The sequence below is a fragment of the Callionymus lyra genome, chromosome 15, assembly GCF_982586985.1.
Source record: "Callionymus lyra chromosome 15, fCalLyr1.hap1.1, whole genome shotgun sequence".
In the NCBI taxonomy this organism is placed as follows: domain Eukaryota; kingdom Metazoa; phylum Chordata; class Actinopteri; order Syngnathiformes; family Callionymidae; genus Callionymus; species Callionymus lyra.
The window spans coordinates 5,344,223-5,364,377 of record NC_141832.1 but is presented as its reverse complement, the minus strand read 5'-3'; the positions used below and the strand labels follow the sequence as shown (position 1 = coordinate 5,364,377).

Here is a 20,155-nt window from a genome sequence, read left to right as displayed (position 1 = left end):
TCTGTCAATCATCCTTCACGTAGACGCCCCTTCAAACGAGTCTCACAACACACACACACACGTGAGTCCAACATCTGTCAATCATCCTTTACGTAGACGCCCCCTCAAACGAGTCTCACAACACACACACACACACGTGAGTCCAACATCTGTCAATCATCCTTTACGTAGACGCCCCTCAAACGAGTCTCACAACACACACACACACATGTGAGTCCAACATCTGTCAATCATCCTTCACGTAGACGCCCCTTCAAACGAGTCTCACAACACACACACACACATGTGAGTCCAACATCTGTCAATCATCCTTCACGTAGACGCCCCTTCAAACGAGTCTCACAACACACACACACACATGTGAGTCCAACATCTGTCAATCATCCTTCAAGTACACGCCCCTTCAAACGAGTCTCACAACACACACACACACATGTGAGTCCAACATCTGTCAATCATCCTTCACGTAGACGCCCCTTCAAACGAGTCTCACAACACACACACATGTGAGTCCAACATCTGTCAATCACCTTCAAGTAGACGCCCCTTCAAATGAGTCTCACAACACACACACACACACACACACACACACACATGTGAGTCCAACATCTGTCAATCACCTTAAGGAAACGGCCCTTCAAACGAGTCTCACAACACACACACACACACACATGTGAGTCCAACATCTGTCAATCACCTTAAGGAAACGGCCCTTCAAACGAGTCTCACAACACTCACACACACACACACGGGAGTCCAACATCTGTCAATCACCTTAAGGAAACGGCCCTTTAAACGAGTCTCACAACACACACATACAGACACATGTGAGTCAAACAGTTTTGAGTGATTCCCTCCAATATAAAGATGTCTTTAGAGACTCACCCAGGTCTGTAGGACTCACTCCAAACACGCCGAGTCCAACAACTGGATTCATTGACTGCACAAGTCTTAAGAAAGTCGCACGAACACAACATTATATCTGATACTAGGGTTGTAGGACTCAGTGGGACTTGTAGGACTCGCTGGGACTTGTAGGACTCCATGCAGCATCATAGAAAACTGGACCAACTACCTGTGTGTCATCATCACTCATCGCCCCCTGATGTCTTGTTTTTTGGGGGGTCCAGCGGGTCGGGGGGGTCTATGCTGTTGTGTTTCTCTGACTGGTGTTTGTGTGTCTGCAGCAGTAGTCGTAGTGTCGTGGTCTTACTGCCTGAAGGAACCAGGACTCTCTCTCTCTCTCTCTCTCTTCACTCCCTCCATCCTCCCGTCACTCAGGCGTCACCCGAATGATTCACTTCAGTTGTGTGTTTGATTTCCGTGGCGTCTTCACCTGCATCCCTCCATCCTCGGGGTCTGAGCGAGTCTTGCTGATTGGCTGTCGTAGACGCACTTGGTCATGTGATGCTCGTGTCTGCACTCGTTTTTTCTCCTGGTTTGGTTGTTTTTTCGGGGCAGATTTGTTTTAGGTCGGAGGTCGTGCGTGTCGGCGGAGGTCGCGCCGACCGCCCGCTGACCCCGGTTCGATGTCGTGTTTCCACGTGCATGTGATCGTCTGGTCGCCATGCTGCATGAGCCGCCACACAAGGGTCAAAAGGTCAAACACGAAACAGCTCACCTCAACACGTAACCGGGAGGAAGAGGTTGTCGTCACGGCAACCGTCTGATATGAGAAATTAAAATATACAACTTACTACACACAAGTATAAGAAGAATATACAAGTATTATTGCAATATCACCACAGGTCCGTGGTACTGAACTACTCTTGCTAATCGGTCAATGAGTTCTACTTCACTTTCACCACCTCTACTGCGCATACTACTACTAAGATTACTAAAGAATACTTTTACCACCATTACTATCAAAACAAGTACTAGTATTTCTGCTGATATTACGGCTTTTATTCAATCTCAGACATTATTTTTTTACTACTAATAGTATGATTAATACTTAAGACACTTTTTACTACTACTACTACTATCACATCAAGTACTTTTACTACCACTACTGCTGCTACAAATATAACTATTAGATGAACTGTATACTGTAGTATATGATTAAGACTTGAACTACGAATACATGTTTTACTCATGCTTCTACTATTTACTACAACTACTTTTACTTATGCAACTACTGCAACAAGTACTACGATGAGTACTAGTGCAGCTGCTACAACCATAACAATGACCATGACATTATTTTCTACTAACATGAACCTCTGATAGTACACTTACTGTTATTGCTATGACTATTATTTGTAGTGTTACTACACTACCACACAGATCCTCACACACACACACACATTCACGGAGCGTCGCACAAGTGTGTGTTTGTGTGTCTGTGTGTGACGGTGTGTCCCACACACACAGGTGAACAACGCCACGGCCCGAGTGATGACCAACAAGAAGATCGTGAGTCCGTATCCTAACGGCGAGGCTCTGAGCGCGCTGCCCTACGGTAACGACACGCCTCCACCGCCGCTCAAAGAAACAGTGTCTCAACAAAGGCTTGTCTTCTCAGCAGGGTGGAAGTTGAGTCCGATGGTGGGCGCCGTGTACGGCCCGGAGATCTACGCCGGTGAGGAGACCGTGTGTGTGTGTGTGTGTGTCACTCGTGGATTCTAACGCCGCCTCTTCAGTTCCAGGGTTCCCGTACCCCTCAGCCGCCACCACTGCAGCCACTGCAGCCGCCGCCGCCGCCTTCCGCGGCGCTCACTTACGAGGGCGAGGACGACCCGTCTACAGCGCCGTGAGGGCGGCTGTGCCTCAGGCCGCCATCCCCGCTTACCCCGGGTAAGAGACGCGTCCACGCGTGCACACGCACACACACACACACACGCACACACACGTACACACGCACACACACGTACACACACACACACGCACACACGCACACACACATGCACACACGCAAACACACACACGCACGCACACACACGCACGCACGCACACACACGTACAAACACACACACACGCACACACACACACGCACACACACGTACAAACACACACACACACACACGTACACACACACACACGCACACACACACACGTACAAACACACACACGCACCCACACACACACACGAACAAACACACACACGCACCCCCACACACACACACACACACGCACACACACGTACAAACACACACACACACACGCACACACACACACACGTACAAACACACACACACGCACACACACACAAATACACACAAATACACACACACGTACACACACACACCCCCACACACACACAAATACACACACACGTACACACACACACGCAAACACACACACACGCACACACACATAAACACACACACACGTACACACATAAACACACATACACACACAAAGGCGTACAAACACACATGTACACACATAAACATGTACATACACACACGCGTACGAATAGTACACACATAATCACATACACATGTACTAACACAAACACACACACGTAAACACATACACATGTACAAACACACACGCACACACAAGTAGTAGTAGAAGTATATTTTGATGTGACTAGAAGTAACTTTTAATTAATTTGATAATTATAAATAAGAGTTACTTGATTTCATACACACTATTAGATATAAATAACACACACACACACACACTGATCACTCTGCCATGTCTGTCTGTGCACGTTGCTGTGTCAATTACAAGAAGTCCCGCCTCCATGTCTGCTCTGCAGCTGCTCCGCTGACATCACTTCCTGTCCAATTTGACTCTTGTCCTCCTACGACCTCTGACCTCTCAGGTCGGGAGTGAGGAGGGTCAGAGGTCAGCTACTGAGCTCACATGGAGTCTGGCTGCATGTGCATGGGTGTGAAATAACTACTGTCTTTCTCTACCTGTCTCTCTACCTCTCTCTCTACCTGTCTCTCTACCTCTCTCTCTACCTGTCTCTCTCTACCTCTCTCTCTACCTGTCTCTCTCTCTCGCTCTCTACCTGTCTCTCTCTACCTGTCTCTCTACCTCTCTCTCTACCTGTCTCTCTCTCTCTACCTGTCTCTCTCTACCTGTCTCTCTACCTCACCCTCTCTCTCGCTCTCTACCTGTCTCTCTCTACCTGTCTCTCTCTCTCTCTCTCTCTCTCTCTCTCTACCTGTCTCTCTCTCTCGCTCTCTACCTGTCTCTCTCTCTCGCTCTCTACCTCTCTCTCTCTCTCTGTCTCTCTCTCACTGTGGTTCTGGGACTGTGCACTGCTCTGACTGCACCCCCCACTACACCCCCTCCTCTCTCTCAGTGTGGTGTATCAAGATGGGTTTTACGGAGCTGCCGACTTGTATGTAAGTAAACTCACCCCCCAGCCCTCCAGCACACCCCCCTGTCCCCCATCACTCTTCTGCTCCCCCTGGTGTGATTCTGCATGAGTCCTCTCACGCCCCCTGCAGGCAGCCTGTGTGCACGGAGACTCTTCAGACGTGCACGATTGATTCTGTGAGGGGGGGGCTGATGCTTCTTATATCTGTGGGGGGGCACATGGTCTGTTCCATCCACCCTTGTGCTCATGGCAGCATTCGAAACACACTAACAACAGATCATGTGACCGCAGAAATAAATGAATCTGTGTTTAGGGTCAAAGGTCAGACACCTGATGACCCCTGTCTTCCTCCGTGATGATGTGTGAAACAGGAAGTTGTGTAGAAACGCAGGAAGTCTCTCTTTGCACACAGGCTACTCTGAGGCGCGTGTGTGTGTGTGTGTGTGTTGTTGTGTAGTCAGCCTGACCACACCTGTGTCTGTTCTCTCTATAGACTAGTGTTTCAGGACTCAGTCAGTAGTCCCAGGTATCTTCAGGTAGGGTCGCTTCCTCCTCTTCGCCACCGCGTGTGTTCCTGCTCTCGACAATCACGAGAGCGGTTCATACCAGATGCACTTGCTTTGGTGTTTCTACTAACTTGAGTGTGTCCTCGTAACACTGACTCACACGTGGACCAGTGTGTCCTCGTAACACAGACTCACACGTGGACCAGTGTGTCCTCGTAACACCGACTCACACGTGGACCAGTGTGTCCTCGTAACACCGATTCACACGTGGACCAGTGTGTCCTCGTAACACCGACTCACACGTGGACCAGTGTGTCCTCGTAACACTGACTCACAGGTGGACCAGTGTGTCCTCGTAACACCGACTCACACGTGGAGCAGTGTGTCCTCGTAAAACACCGACTCACAGTTGGACCAGTGTGTCCTCGTAACACCGACTCACACGTGGACCAGTGTGTCCTCGTAACACTGACTCACAGGTGGACCAGTGTGTCTTCATAACACCGACTCACACGTGGACCAGTGTGTCCTCGTAACACTGACTCACACGTGGACCAGTGTGTCCTCATAACACCGACTCACACGTGGACCAGTGTGTCCTCGTAACACTGACTCACAGGTGGACCAGTGTGTCCTCGTAACACCGACTTACAGGTGGACCAGTGTGTCCTCGTAACACAGACTCACACGTGGAGCAGTGTGTCCTCGTAAAACACCGACTCACAGTATGACCAGTGTGTCCTCGTAAAACACCGACTCACAGGTGGACCAGTGTGTCCTCCTAACACCGACTCACACGTGGACCAGTTTGTCCTCGTAATACCGACTCACACGTGGACCAGTGTGTCCTCGTAACACCGACTCACACGTGGAGCAGTGTGTCCTCGTAAAACACCGACTCACAGTTGGACCAGTGTGTCCTCGTAACACCAACTCACACGTGGACCAGTGTGTCCTCGTAACACTGACTCACAGGTGGACCAGTGTGTCCTCATAACACCGACTCACACGTGTACCAGTGTGTCCTCATAACACTGACTCACAGGTGGACCAGTGTGTCCTCGTAACACTGACTCACACGTGGACCAGTGTGTCCTCATAACACCGACTCACACGTGGACCAGTGTGTCCTCGTAACACTGACTCACAGGTGGACCAGTGTGTCCTCGTAACACCAACTTACAGGTGGACCAGTGTGTCCTCGTAACACAGACTCACACGTGGAGCAGTGTGTCCTCGTAAAACACAGACTCACAGGTGGACCAGTGTGTCCTCGTAACACCGATTCACACGTGGACCAGTGTGTCCTCGTAACACCGATTCACACGTGGACCAGTGTGTCCTCGTAAAACACCGACTCACACGTGGACCAGTTTGTCCTCATAACACCGACTCACACGTGGACCAGTGTGTCCTCGTAACACTGACTCACAGGTGGACCAGTGTGTCCTCGTAACACCAACTTACAGGTGGACCAGTGTGTCCTCGTAACACAGACTCACACGTGGAGCAGTGTGTCCTCGTAAAACACAGACTCACAGGTGGACCAGTGTGTCCTCGTAACACCGATTCACACGTGGACCAGTGTGTCCTCGTAACACCGATTCACACGTGGACCAGTGTGTCCTCGTAAAACACCGACTCACACGTGGACCAGTTTGTCCTCGTAACACAGACTCACACGTGGAGCAGTGTGTCCTCGTAAAACACCGACTCACAGTATGACCAGTGTGGCCTCGTAAAACACAGACTCACAGGTGGACCAGTGTGTCCTCGTCACACCGACTCACACGTGGAACAGTGTGTCCTCGTAAAACACCGACTCACAGGTGGACCAGTGTGTCCTCCTAACACCGACTCACACGTGGACCAGTTTGTCCTCGTAATACCGACTCACACGTGGACCAGTGTGTCCTCGTAACACCGATTCACACGTCGACCAGTGTGTCCTCGTAAAACACTGACTCACACGTGGACCAGTGTGTCCTCGTAACACTGACTCACAGGTGGACCAGTGTGTCCTCGTAACACCGACTCACAGGTGGACCAGTGTGTCCTCGTAAAACACAGACTCACAGGTGGACCAGTGTGTCCTCGTAAGACACCGACTCACAGGTGGACCAGTATGTCCTCATAACACCGACTCACACGTGGAACAGTGTGTCCTCGTAACACCGATTCACACGTGGACCAGTGTGTCCTCGTAACACCGATTCACACGTGGACCAGTGTGTCCTCGTAACACCGATTCACACGTGGACCAGTGTGTCCTCGTAAAACACCGACTCACACGTGGACCAGTGTGTCCTCGTAACACCGATTCACACGTGGACCAGTGTGTCCTTGTAAAACACTGACTCACACGTGGACCAGTGTGTCCTCGTAACACTGACTCACAGGTGGACCAGTGTGTCCTCGTAAAACACTGACTCACACGTGGACCAGTGTGTCCTCGTAACACTGACTCACAGGTGGACCAGTGTGTCCTCGTAACACCGACTCACACGTGGAACAGTGTGTCCTCGTAAAACACAGACTCACAGGTGCACCAGTGTGTCCTCGTAAAACACCGACTCACACGTGGACCAGTGTGTCCTTGTAACACCAACTCACACGTGGACCAGTGTGTCCTCGTAACACTGACTCACAGGTGGACCAGTGTGTCCTCCTAATACCGACTCACACGTGGACCAGTGTGTCCTCGTAACACCAACTCACACGTGGACCAGTGTGTCCTCGTAACACCAACTCACACGTGGACCAGTGTGTCCTCGTAACACCGACTCACATGTGGACCAGTGTGTCCTCATAACACCGAATCACACGTGGACCAGTGTTTCCTCGTAACACCGACTCACAGGTGGACCAGTGTGTCCTCATAACACCGAATCACACGTGGACCAGTGTTTCCTCGTAACACCTACTCACAGGTGGACCAGTGTGTCCTCCTAACACCGACTCACAGGTGGACCAGTGTGTCCTCGTAACACCGACTCACAGGTGGACCAGTGTGTCCTCGTAACACCGACTCACATGTGGACCAGTGTGTCCTCGTAACACCGACTCACAGGTGGACCAGTGTGTCCTCGTAACACCGACTCACAGGTGGACCAGTGTGTCCTCCTAACACACCGACTCACATGTGGACCAGTGTGTCCTCGTAACACCGACTCACAGGTGGACCAGTGTGTCCTCGTAACACCGACTCACAGGTGGACCAGTGTGTCCTCGTAACACCGACTCACATGTGGACCAGTGTGTCCTCGTAACACCGACTCACAGGTGGACCAGTGTGTCCTCGTAACACCGACTCACAGGTGGACCAGTGTGTCCTCGTAACACCGACTCACACGTGGACCAGTGTGTCCTCGTAACACCGACTCACAGGTGGACCAGTGTGTCCTCCTAACACCGACTCACAGGTGGACCAGTGTGTCCTCGTAACACCGACTCACAGGTGGACCAGTGTGTCCTCCTAACACCGACTCACACGTGGACCAGTGTGTCCTCCTAACACCGACTCACAGGTGGACCAGTGTGTCCTCGTAACACCGACTCACACGTGGACCAGTGTGTCCTCCTAACACACCGACTCACACATGGACCAGTGTGTCCTCCTAACACACCGACTCACACGTGGACCAGTGTGTCCTCCTAACACACCGACTCACATGTGGACCAGTGTGTCCTCGTAACACCGACTCACACGTGGACCAGTGTGTCCTCGTAACACCGACTCACACGTGGACCAGTGTGTCCACCTCTAGATACCAAACTATTTAACTCACTGCCCCCCCACAGTTGATCTCCCAGCATGTTCTCATCAGCAGCTGCATGCACACACACTTCTAAATGCTACTCCTAATATTCACCTTTGACCCCCCGCCCCCCTTCAGCTTGGCTGTGTTCTGATCCGAGTCGGTTAGTGTCAGCACAGGCTGGTGTGTGTGTTCATGTGATTGTGCGTGTGTTCACCCCCCCCCCCTGCTGATTTGTGTGTGTTCTTAATGACATTGATACGTGTCGCCGTGAAGCTCAAAGTTCTGTCAAATACTGAGCTTGGGGTCCACTCATGCTGGCTCGTCCAGTTCCTTTTCACAAGGTCCGATCAGAACCTCCCTGTGGTTCTGGTGTTTGACAGAACGTTTGGACTTTGTTGCGTCAATAACGACGACAAAATGTAGAAACCTTCACACTGCTGGATGTTCAGACGCGTGTTGTTGTGTGTCTATCATTGTGTGTGTGTGTGTGTGTGTGTGTGTAGGGAGGATATCCTGCCGCTGCTGCTGCTGCCGCCGCATATCGTTACGCACAACCAGCTGCTGTGACAGGAGCCACTGCTGCAGCTGCTGCTTACAGTGACAGGTGAGGACACACACACATATACACACACATGTGCACACACACACATATACACACACACACACATATACACACACATGTGCACACACACACACATATGTACACACACACATATATACACACACACACATATGTACACACACATATACACACGCACATATGTACATACACACATATACATAAGTATACACACTCCCACATATGTAGATGCATACACACACACATATGAACATACACACATTCACACACACACACATATATATACACACACATACATATGTACACACACACATATATATACACACACATGTATACACATACACACATATTTATACACACACACATGAATACACATACACACACATATGTATACGCACACATATATATACATATATATGTACACACACATATATATGTATATATGTGTGTGTGTAAGTATATATATATATATATATAAGTATACATACATATAAATGCATACACACATATACAGACACACTCACATACACATATATTCACATACACATATATATGTACATACACACACACACATATGTTCACATACACATATATATGTACATACACACACACATATACAATCCCAAGAATACACAGGTAAACACACACACGCATACACACAAAGGCACACACACATCAACATTCGCACACACGAACACACACACACACATGAAAATAATATTGTTGTGTGTTTGACTCTCTCTAAATGTCAACCTTCATGTCTCCAGCTATGGTCGCGTCTACACAACAGATCCGTATCACGCTTTAACTCCGGCTGCTGCGGCGTATGGAGTCGGAGCCATGGTGAGCACACACACACACACACACGCACGCACGCACGCACGCACGCACGCACACACACACACTAGGAGTGTCAATGTTTCTCTACACATGTAGTCGATCGTTCAACTGTCCTGTTACTGGTTACACACAGTTGCGCTACCTAACCACTAGAGGGATCTCTCTTCATTCAGGTTCTAATCCCATTACATCGAAGCTCTTCCAGTAGTTACTATGTAGCCATACTGCGAGTCTCCGTAGTAACACACCTCACACAGTAAAAGTACGAAGCCTCAGTATATTTATGTTGTAATTTAGGAACATTTTAATGCCTGTATGACTTCGATAAACTATCTGTTATATAATCAGTTAATGTGACCCCCTAACACACATCTACACAACCCACCAACTGAATCTCTCTCCTCAGGCCAGTCTATACCGGGCCGGCTACAGCCGCTTCGCTCCGTACTAGACCCCGGGCCGGGTGGAGGGGTTCCAGGGTCTCCCTTCCTCTGATCCTCGTCCGACGGAGGAACCCCCCGCACACCCTGCATCCTTCTGCTGGAGACAGAAGTGACTCCTTTTTTTTTATATACCCACCGAGGATCTTCACGCCCACACGGTGGCGCCGAAACTGCCGGGACATTCCTTCAGATCGATCATAACCCCCCCCCCCCCACGGCTGCATGTTCCTCCGAAGGTTCTCAACGGGTCAGAACCTCCGTCCCAACCGGTCTCAGCGTCCAAACATTTCAGACAAAGAAAAAAAAGAAACTTTCTGCAACCTCGTCCGTTCAGGAACGTCTGTCCCGCTCCACCTTCAGAACCTTCTGAGGCCCCAAACAAACGTCTGCTGGACCCGAGTGAAGGTTCAGCAGATGACGAAACATGAAGTGTGTGTGTGTGTGTGCGTGTGTGTGTGTGTGTCATCATAACACTAAAGCCCAACCCCTGAGTCAAGCGCACAATCATGTCGTCGTGAGAAGCCGCTCGGACATGGACGCCGACAGGAAGCGGCTCCTGCACTTTTGGACTTTTTCACTAATTTGTAGCTGCTGGAGCGTCTGGCAATAAAAAGAAGCCAAATTGTAAAAAAAAAAAAAAAAAAGGCGGACACTAGGGGGCGACACTCCGAGCTCTGACAAGTATTTTCTCCGGCGAGAGTTAAAGCTCTCGTTTCGTTCTTTTCACTACGAGTATTACCCCAAGTGTTGCTATGCATGCGTTCGTGCGAGCTTGATGAGTTTCTTTTTAAATACGTGCATGTTTCGAATCACAGTGCTGGAGGTTCAGAGCGACGGACATTTTGAAAAAAAATGAAGAAACGTTTTCTCCGATGATGAATTTCTGGGAAAATGTCCCTTTTCTACAGCGTGTCGGGGAATCGTCGGCTCCACGTCTCCGTCCGAGAGGACGTGGATGTGTTTTGTACAGCGACAGAGAACACGTGTAAAGTGCATGATGAGGATCACATGCTCCATTTATGAAGTGATATTATTATTATTATTATTATTTCCATGTTTTTGTTTTGCATCCTCGTGTCTGCTTCTGTTTACTCATTATTATTGAATGTATATAATAAACATTTGGTTTTTATACTCGTCCGTGGACTCGTGAGTCTCGTTTCTCGACAGTTTAACGATCTTTTGTTTTGATTTTACGTACGAAAAAATGTTCAAATGTTGCAGTTATAAAAATAAAAAAAAAACGACATTTTAAATTATGAAATCTCTTCAGGGGAACACTGAACCTCCATTGACGGATTTTAAAAATATATATAAAACTACTATATTGTCATATTTCATTTTCTACACGCACAACTTTATTTAAAAAGACGCGCTTGACAAACGGTGCTGTGACGTCACTGAGGTCAGGATGAAGCTAACTAGCTCACAAGTTACTGAAGCTAACTGACAATAATGTCGCTATCTTTCGTGTGAGTCTTCTAACGACATTATTTATTGTCTCTGTAGAACTTTTACTGGTGATTCGAGCTGTTTCTGTTTTGCAACTTTGCTAATCGTAAGCTAGTAGCCGCTAAGCTAACCGCTAAACTCGTAGCCGCTATGCTAACGGCTAAACCCGTAGCAACTGTGCTAACTCTAAACAACAACAACAAACTTTGACATGACTTTTTGTTTTAACGGATGTATTTAAAAACATCGTCTCTGATTTATTATAATATATTTTATTAGGTCAGATGTAAAAAATATGTAATGTAATGAAAATGATGTGCGTAATGTTGCATATTTACTCGGCTATACATTTTTATTAAACCGTTTTATAATAAATTAAAAAAGTTAAGTTATAATAACCTGTTCTCTGGATAATATTTGTGCGAGTTAATGTACAAATATCCAAAGTTGTAATAAGACTAAAACAGTTAAACAATAAAATGACATATTCTTTTAAAATAACCTTGTAAACAGAGCTCAGTTTTTCATCACCTGCTGTTTCACGAGTGACATCATGGTCTTCATCACAGGTGTTGCTGCCGTGAGAACACCTGGAGGGCAGAACCGGAGAAATGAAATCCATCCTGGGAATGTCCCGGATTCTCTCTGGGCCTGAACTCACTGAACAGGATCCGCAGCCTGGTCTGGAGAGCGACTGAAGGAAGACGGTAGATGATCGTTGTGTTCAGAGGGTTTATCCTCAGAGTTCAAGGTCAGAGGGTGGATGAGGGTGAGTGGGATGGATGGATGGATGGATGGATGGATGGATGGATGGATGGATGAAGCTTCTCATCATTAGAGGGAACATGTGCAGGAATCTCTAATTGCATCTGGAGTTAATGGCTCCGAAGTGGCAGGAAAACTCATCTCCCGGCTAATCCTTCACCAGAGGCTCGTTGTGGATCTGATGACGGCAGGACTAATGAAGCCGGATTATAAGGAGGAGGAGAGAGTCGAGCGAGCGCAGTGGACAGTGGTCGTCATGAGTGTTCACAGTTGACCTCTGACTCATCTGAGTCTTCAAATTCAAAATAACTGCATCTACAGTGAGTTGTAGGCGTTACTGTCTCTGCCACCTACTGTCTGATTGAGGTAATCGCTTAACTATGACCTATGAAGGCAATAATAATAATGGGTTAAATGTTTATTTCAATACATGTTCACATAAATGAGGTTTTCCTTTACGTCGGATTAAAAAAAATAAAAATAAAATTGTTATTAATGTCGATGACATTTGTTATGTCTCGTGTGTCTTTCTTGGTGTTTCCTGTCTTTATTTTGAAACCTGCTCCCTTCTGTGTCTGTGAGTTTCCTTTCTGGTCCCTTAACCTGCTGATTAGTTAATGTCTTCACCTGTCTTGTGTTCTCCTGCTGATTGTTATTGTCTTTACCTGTCTTGTGTTCTCCTGCTGATTAGTTATTGTCTTCACCTGTCTTGTGTTCTCCTGCTGATTGTTATTGTCTTCACCTGTCTTGTGTTCTCCTGCTGATTAGTTATTGTCTTCACCTGTCTTGTGTTCTCCTGCTGATTGTTATTGTCTTTACCTGTCTTGTGTTCTCCTGCTGATTAGTTATTGTCTTCACCTGTCTTGTGTTCTCCTGCTGATTGTTATTGTCTTCACCTGTCTTGTGTTCTCCTGCTGATTGTTATTGTCTTCACCTGTCTTGTGTTCTCCTGCTGATTAGTTATTGTCTTCACCTGTCTTGTGTTGTCCTGCTGATTGTTATTGTCTTCACCTGTCTTGTGTTCTCCTGCTGATTAGTTATTGTCTTCACCTGTCTTGTGTTCTCCTGCTGATTGTTATTGTCTTCACCTGTCTTGTGTTCTCCTGCTGATTAGTTATTGTCTTCACCTGTCTTGTGTTCTCCTGCTGATTGTTATTGTCTTTACCTGTCTTGTGTTCTCCTGCTGATTAGTTATTGTCTTCACCTGTCTTGTGTTCTCCTGCTGATTGTTATTGTCTTCACCTGTCATGTGTTCTCCTGCTGATTAGTTATTGTCTTCACCTGTCTTGTGTTCTCCTGCTGATTGTTATTGTCTTCACCTGTCTTGTGTTCTCCTGCTGATTAGTTATTGTCTTCACCTGTCTTGTGTTCTCCTGCTGATTGGTTATTGTCTTCACCTGTCTTGTGTTCTCCTGCTGATTGGTTATTGTCTTCACCTGTCTTGTGTTCTCCTGCTGATTAGTTATTGTCTTCACCTGTCTTGTGTTCTCCTGCTGATTGTTATTGTCTTCACCTGTCTTGTGTTCTCCTGCTGATTAGTTATTGTCTTCACCTGTCTTGTGTTCTCCTGCTGATTGTTATTGTCTTCACCTGTCTTGTGTTCTCCTGCTGATTAGTTATTGTCTTCACATGTCTTGTGTTCTCCTGCTGATTAGTTATTGTCTTCACCTGTCTTGTGTTCTTTTTCAGTTATCGTACCTGTTTGCTGTTTATTCCTGGACTACTGTGACGATCCTCTGCCTGCTCATAATAAATCTGTCAGGTTTGACGATCAGACACTTTCTGCTCCTGGGTTTCCTTCCGCACATTGACAACTTTTCACTTTCAAGTTTATGAATAAACCTATTAAAATCCGGATCTTAAAAACTTTGTTCATGTAATGATTTCATTTTCATTCTTTATTTAATTATAAATTTAAAAAAATCCGCCATCTTTAATTAGCAAGTAACTATTTTATTTCATTCATTTATAATCCATCCACACCACAGTTGAACCTCGAACGAAAACTTAATCTTCGTGTTTTTCCTGGATAAAAAACTGTCTTGACTCCAACTGAGCTCGACTGTTGATGGGAATACGTTCTGATTTTGATATTGAAAAGTACGTTTAAATGACCTGTTTGGTCTAAAAACAAAAACATAAAAAAAAGCCTTAATATTCTACTGACGCGTACTTTTAATGAGATTTAATGAAAAGATACATACAAAAACACATTGAGATATGATTAGTTTTGACTATTGAAGTGAAATGTAAACGATAGTTTGGACAGTTTTCCTCGGAATCCTCTGCTTCCCTGTAGTTAAATAGTGTCGTTTTTTACGATGAAGATCAAATTATCGAACAGTTAATGCGTTTCTTTTTTTTTTCTTCGGCTTGCTTTAAAAAAAGTCTTTGGATGGTGACAGACATCGCTACAAGTCCCAGGAGGTGGTTGAGTCACGGGGAGTTCCACAAGGCTCAGTGTTTGGGACATCTGAGTATTCAAATCTGCTTCGACTCTTGCTCTGTCCTCTTCTCTTTAGCTTAACGTCTCTAGCTCCACTTATTTTCCTCTTATCTCTCCCTTTTTCAAACCCTCCCTTTATCTCTTTTGCCCACCGTATTTTCCGCACTATAAGGCGCACCTAAAAGCCTTTAAATTTCTCAAAAAAACGACAGTGCGCCTTATAATCCGGAGCGCCTTATATATGAACATTACCTGGTGGGTGACTTGTTTACAAACACTTTCATGACTCCGACTGAGCCAACACGCCGTTACAGCATTGCGTCATCACGGGGTGGGATTAACGGCCGCGTCACGTCATGGCGGACGTCTATGGAGTGATATTACTGCCACCGGTGTAAGCGAGTGTGCCTCAATTGTTGTACAACTGCACGCTCAACCTGTCATAGACACTCAGTCTACCGTCTCTAGCTCCACATAGTTTCCAGGTTTCTCTCCCTTTCTTAAACCCTCACTTTGTCTCTTTTGCCTACTTGTCTCTCGCCTTCTTTGTTGCACTTGCTCACTCTTTCCTGCTGTTCTCTCATTAAGTGTTTGTGAATTTTTGCTCTTTTGTTCTCGATTCTGAAAAAAGGTGAAAGAAAACGTCCCGACCGAAGAAAAAGTGTCCGACAGTCCAGACAGAAGAGAAGTTTTGGCATCAGCTCCGTGTTCGATGAACCTTTGGCCTGAATTCAAGTTGGTTCTGATGTCATCAGGACGTGTTTGAAATCTGGGACGTGGTTCTTAAATTGGTCCGTAGTAGTCGTCGTAAGGCTCTCGGTAGTTGGTGGTCTGGGGTCGGGGGATGGTGTAGTCCCTGTCGGGGTCAAGCTCCTGCAACACAATCAGTTATTCCAGCACCAGAAGCAGCGGAGACTGAGGGGAGAAGATGAATAATGTCCTTACTCACTGTCATGGAGAGTCCAGGCTCGTATGGAGACCTCAACGACTGCTCGGGTCCTCGGCCTGAGAGAAGACACTTATCGTTAGGTGTGTAAGAAGATATCGATACACCTGAAGATCAGGACCAATATTTTCACAATACTGTATCTGTATTCAACTAAAATGTAGAGATTTTTTGTTTAAATTATTTAATTTAATTTTATTAAATTTTATTTACAATGAATTTGTAAACTTTAGATGGCAGTACGTTATATCCTCCACAGCTAAAGGGAGAATGATGACTGAGGACAAGAGGATACAGTGAGTCCAGAAGCTTTTAAAGCTGATGTTTGGACATATTTTGGTTTGAAAACAAATGAAAGCAGTTACGACTTCGTCAAGAGTCATGTGGTCTGTAAATACTACAGATATGTACTTGTTACTAAACTATCACAACAAGAGAGTCAAGTACTGGACAATACTACACATATATACTTGTTACTACACTATCAAAACACCAGAGTCAAGTACTGGACAATACTACACTATCACAACACCAGAGTCAAGTACTGGACAATACTACACATATATACTTGTTACTACACTATCACAACAAGAGAGTCAAGTACTGGACAATACTACACATATATACTTGTTACTACACTATCACAACACCAGAGTCAAGTACTGGACAATACTACACATATATACTTGTTACTACACTATCACAACACCAGAGTCAAGTACTGGACAATACTACACATATATACTTGTTACTACACTATCACAACACCAGAGTCAAGTACTGGACAATACTACACATATATACTTGTTACTACACTATCACAACACCAGAGTCAAGTACTGGACAATACTACACATATATACTTGTTACTACACAATCACAACACCAGAGTCAAGTACTGGACAATACTACACATATATACTTGTTACTACACTATTGCTATATATCACAATATGTTGTGATACAGATTTTATCCCCAAACTCTTGACAAAACAAGTTATCGTTTGTCCATCAGCAGGGTTGTCAATAAAGTTTTGAGACATCATCGTAAACTCCATCTCACTTCTCAAGTTTTCACCCTCGTTCTCGAAGCTTCCGTTCTCCTTGCCCTCTCTAGGACTCTCCAGTCCAGAGACGTCTGCGCTGGGACTGGTCCACCCGGCGAAGCTGAGGGGGACGTCTTTGGCGTTGGCCTCGCCCCTGCAGAGGAAGGCGACCTGGATCAGCCCGTGGCCCAGCAGCAGCACCCAGCCGTTGGCCACCAGGGCGACGCCGAGAACGGGGTCGTCCCACTGCGGGCGTCGTCGCACCTCGGGGTTGCCCCAGGTCATCATGGTGATCCAGACCACCCAGACGCAGACGGACAGGAAGAGGGTGAGGAACAGCAGCCCCGCCTGCTGCCGGCTCTGCTGGTGCGTGTTGCCGTTGTAGCTGTAGCTGTAGGTGCAGCAGGCGCGGCGGCAGAAGTGGAGCGACAGGACCAGACCCACCGCCAGGAGACACATCACGTAGATCTGCAGCATGACGAACTCCTCCGGGGTGTACGAGCAGGGCTTCTTGTCCCGGAGCAGCACCAGCATCAGCCACTCCACGCCGATGATCACCTGCACCACGAACAGTCCCAGCGCCACGGCCGGCTCCCCCCAGCCTCGGGCGGCGGCGAACCCCAGCAGCGCCAGGCAGCGGGCCAGCAGGCAGGAGAAGGCCAGCGAGAACAAGACCCCGAAGAGGAAGAGTCTGGTGGGGCAGGTCTGCGGCGTGAGGCGCACGATGAAGGCGAAGGTGATGGCGAATATCCCGGCGGTGGCGAACAAGAACATGCACATGGACGCCACGGTCCCGCCGATGCCGCTGCGCTGGCGCTTGGAGGAGACGCACCGCAGGAGCGACCAGACCAGCAGGCCCAGGAGGAGGACCATGCTGAAGAGGAACCCCGAGGTGGCCAGAGTCTCCAGCACGATCCCCCAGACGGCCCTGCGGTCGCACAGGTACCTGTAGATGGGATCCAAGTTCCTGCCGCAGCCCGGCACCCTCAGCGAGGAGGCGTTCGAGGAAGTGTTTGTCGAGCTGACGTTCGTTGACCGACCGAGGCAGCTCAGGGGGGCCAAGAGGACCAGGAGCAAAGGGAAGACGGCCATGGTGGTGGTCCACAAGTCCTCCCTCTTGGGGTCCAGTCAGAGGTTCAGTGAAGTTTCTCCTGAAACACATTCATGAGATTTAGACGCAGCACAAGAGCAGACGTGTCCGAACAAGATAATAACGTCAGAGGATTAGTGGAGACGACATGACGGAAGCTTTTGTCTCCATCAAAACACAGCAGAGACACAAACATGCCAGTCATGAAGCAACACTGAGACCAGATCACGTTTAGACACATTAAAATGAATATATATTATTGTTTCAGGGACAAACCTAACCTGAACAACTTTCATCTGAAATAGAAAGTCCTTGTCAAAAAAGGAAAGTCGTGCATCAAATTGTAAATTGATATCGGAAATCTGTGGTTTTTACAAGCATCACAAACATGGAGTCAAAGATCCACATGTGGCCGCAGATCTCGACCAGTCCAGGACCTCATATCCAGGACCTTAAGTCCACCAGACTGAGAGTCTTGAAAGTGTCAGAATCTCTAGTCAGAAGACGATCTGTATTCAACTGTCAAGCTCTGTTGAAGAAATAGAAAAAAAAATACACAAAACTTGTACAAAAGGTAATAGTACAAATAATTATTGTGGTTGCTTTTACTTTCAAAAATTACGTTTTATAAAATTTCGACAAACTACACCAAGAATATGTTTCTGAACTAGTTTTGTTCTGGGGATAAATTGTGTGCGACAGAATTGTGAGTCATTATATTTTGCAGATAACTTGCTGTGTCTTTGATTATTGGTGAAGATGTTCAGATGATTTTGTAGTTCATCAAAATGTGGGTCAAGACGAGGTCATCGAAGATATTTTTGAGTCACTTCTCTGGTTCAGTTCCAGTGATGAGTCACACCAGCGAGTGTCTCCAGGGAGTGTCATGGGTTAACAACGGTTCGGTCGTTGGAGAATCATTTCCACGTCTTCACGTGATCACAAGTTTCTTGAAAATCCACTCTAGGCGTGTCCCACGACTTAAAGTTAATCCGGGCGATCCACACCTCGCCCTGTGCCGAGCTTGCCACAGTAATTACTGTTGCTCCTCAAACGTGACTTCTGAATCATGGTTCTGCACACGTGCGGGAGAACCAGAGTCTGAGAGGAAGACGAGACCCTGTGAACCTCCAGGGTCTGACAAGAAGACGAGACCTTAAAGAACCTCCAGAGTCTGAGAGGAAGACGGGACCTTAAAGAACCTCCAGGGTCTGAGAGGAAGACGGGACCCTGACAACCTCCAGGGTCTGAGAGGAAGACGAAGCCCTGAGAACCTCCAGGGTCTGACAAGAAGACGAGACCTTAAAGAACCTCCAGAGTCTGAGAGGGAGACGAGACCTTAAAGAACCTTCAGAGTCTGAGAGGAAGACGGGACCCTGAGAACCTCCAGAGTCTGAGTAGAAGACGAGACCCTGAGACCCTCCAGGGTCTGATAGGAAGACGAGACCTTGAGAACCTCCAGAGTCTGAGTAGAAGACGAGACCCTGAGAACCTCCAGAGTCTGGGAGGAAGATGGGTACCTGAGAACCTCCAGAGTCTGAATAGAAGACGAGGTTCTCAAGTTCTCGTACTCAACCCTGACCACAGCTTCAGGAAAGAGTCTCTACGCTGTTGTAGCAAACGTTGCTCTTGTGTATCATCTTGTGTCTGTTCTTTCATCACAACACAACTGTACTGACGCACACAATCATTTCAACGACGCACACTGCGAGCTCTCACCCGTCGTCGCGCTCCGGAGTCGTCAAGTCCTCGGCGGCTCCACACGACGATCCATGTCGCTGTCAGGAAACTTTGAGACTGTCTGGAAGTCAACACCTGTGTGTGTGTGTGGGTGAGGCTCACACACACCTGAGGCTGATGATACATCCAGAACACACTCCCTGCTCTCCTCCCTTTTCCAGCGAAAGTTGAATTCCCAGACGACACGAGCGTCAGGCGGACTCAACGGTGTGTCGCACGCCGCGCCTGTCGCCGGGAGAGGATTCCGGGGCGAGGGGAACC

At 47.4% G+C, this 20,155-nt stretch overlaps 2 protein-coding genes across 9 annotated transcripts in view; one reads left to right on the top strand and one right to left on the bottom strand.

The window, feature by feature from the left end:
• LOC148064607 (RNA binding protein fox-1 homolog 2-like) overlaps positions 1 to 11,549 on the top strand; it is a 38,205-nt gene extending 26,656 nt beyond the window's left edge. For 3 of the 7 annotated variants that reach the window (XM_087809913.1, XM_087809919.1, XM_087809918.1), the window contains 7 exons: positions 2,374 to 2,461; positions 2,525 to 2,581; positions 2,643 to 2,796; positions 4,262 to 4,304; positions 9,050 to 9,150; positions 9,894 to 9,969; positions 10,373 to 11,549. In XM_087809913.1, coding sequence (XP_087666039.1) covers positions 2,374 to 2,461; positions 2,525 to 2,581; positions 2,643 to 2,796; positions 4,262 to 4,304; positions 9,050 to 9,150; positions 9,894 to 9,969; positions 10,373 to 10,417 — 564 coding nt within the window. In that variant the 3' untranslated portion in view covers positions 10,418 to 11,549. Of the gene's footprint in view, positions 1 to 2,373; positions 2,462 to 2,524; positions 2,582 to 2,642; positions 2,797 to 4,261; positions 4,305 to 4,772; positions 4,816 to 9,049; positions 9,151 to 9,893; positions 9,970 to 10,372 lie in introns of those variants that run through there. The other 4 variants (XM_087809914.1, XM_087809915.1, XR_015713443.1 and 1 more) reach the window with 4 other exon arrangements.
• Positions 11,550 to 14,311: 2,762 nt separating this feature from the next.
• LOC148064606 (G protein-coupled receptor family C group 5 member B) lies at positions 14,312 to 20,155 on the bottom strand. Of its 2 annotated transcripts, none has more exons than XM_087809568.1 (4): positions 19,874 to 20,155; positions 17,082 to 18,215; positions 16,018 to 16,077; positions 14,312 to 15,945 (listed from the first exon to the last, which is right to left on the bottom strand). In XM_087809568.1, the coding sequence occupies exons 2-4, from the start codon at positions 18,154 to 18,156 to the stop codon at positions 15,938 to 15,940; spliced, it is 1,143 nt and encodes a 380-aa protein (XP_087665694.1). In that variant the 5' UTR covers positions 18,157 to 18,215; positions 19,874 to 20,155; the 3' UTR covers positions 14,312 to 15,937. The 2 variants fall into 2 exon arrangements, with proteins under 2 accessions (XP_087665694.1, XP_087665693.1); XM_087809567.1 differs by having other exon boundaries at positions 14,314 to 15,945; positions 16,022 to 16,077; positions 19,874 to 20,152.

Excerpts from the sequence above, each read along its gene's own strand:
- LOC148064606 (XM_087809567.1), bottom strand. The coding sequence starts at position 18,156 with ATGGCCGTCTTCCCTTTGCTCCTGGTCCTCTTGGCCCCCCTGAGCTGC. Across the intron at positions 16,078-17,081 it reads CGAGGGTGAAAACTTGAGAA|GCCGAGGACCCGAGCAGTCG; the intron begins GTGAGATGGAGT and ends GTCTTCTCTCAG. Across the intron at positions 15,946-16,021 it reads AGCCTGGACTCTCCATGACA|GAGCTTGACCCCGACAGGGA; the intron begins GTGAGTAAGGAC and ends ATTGTGTTGCAG.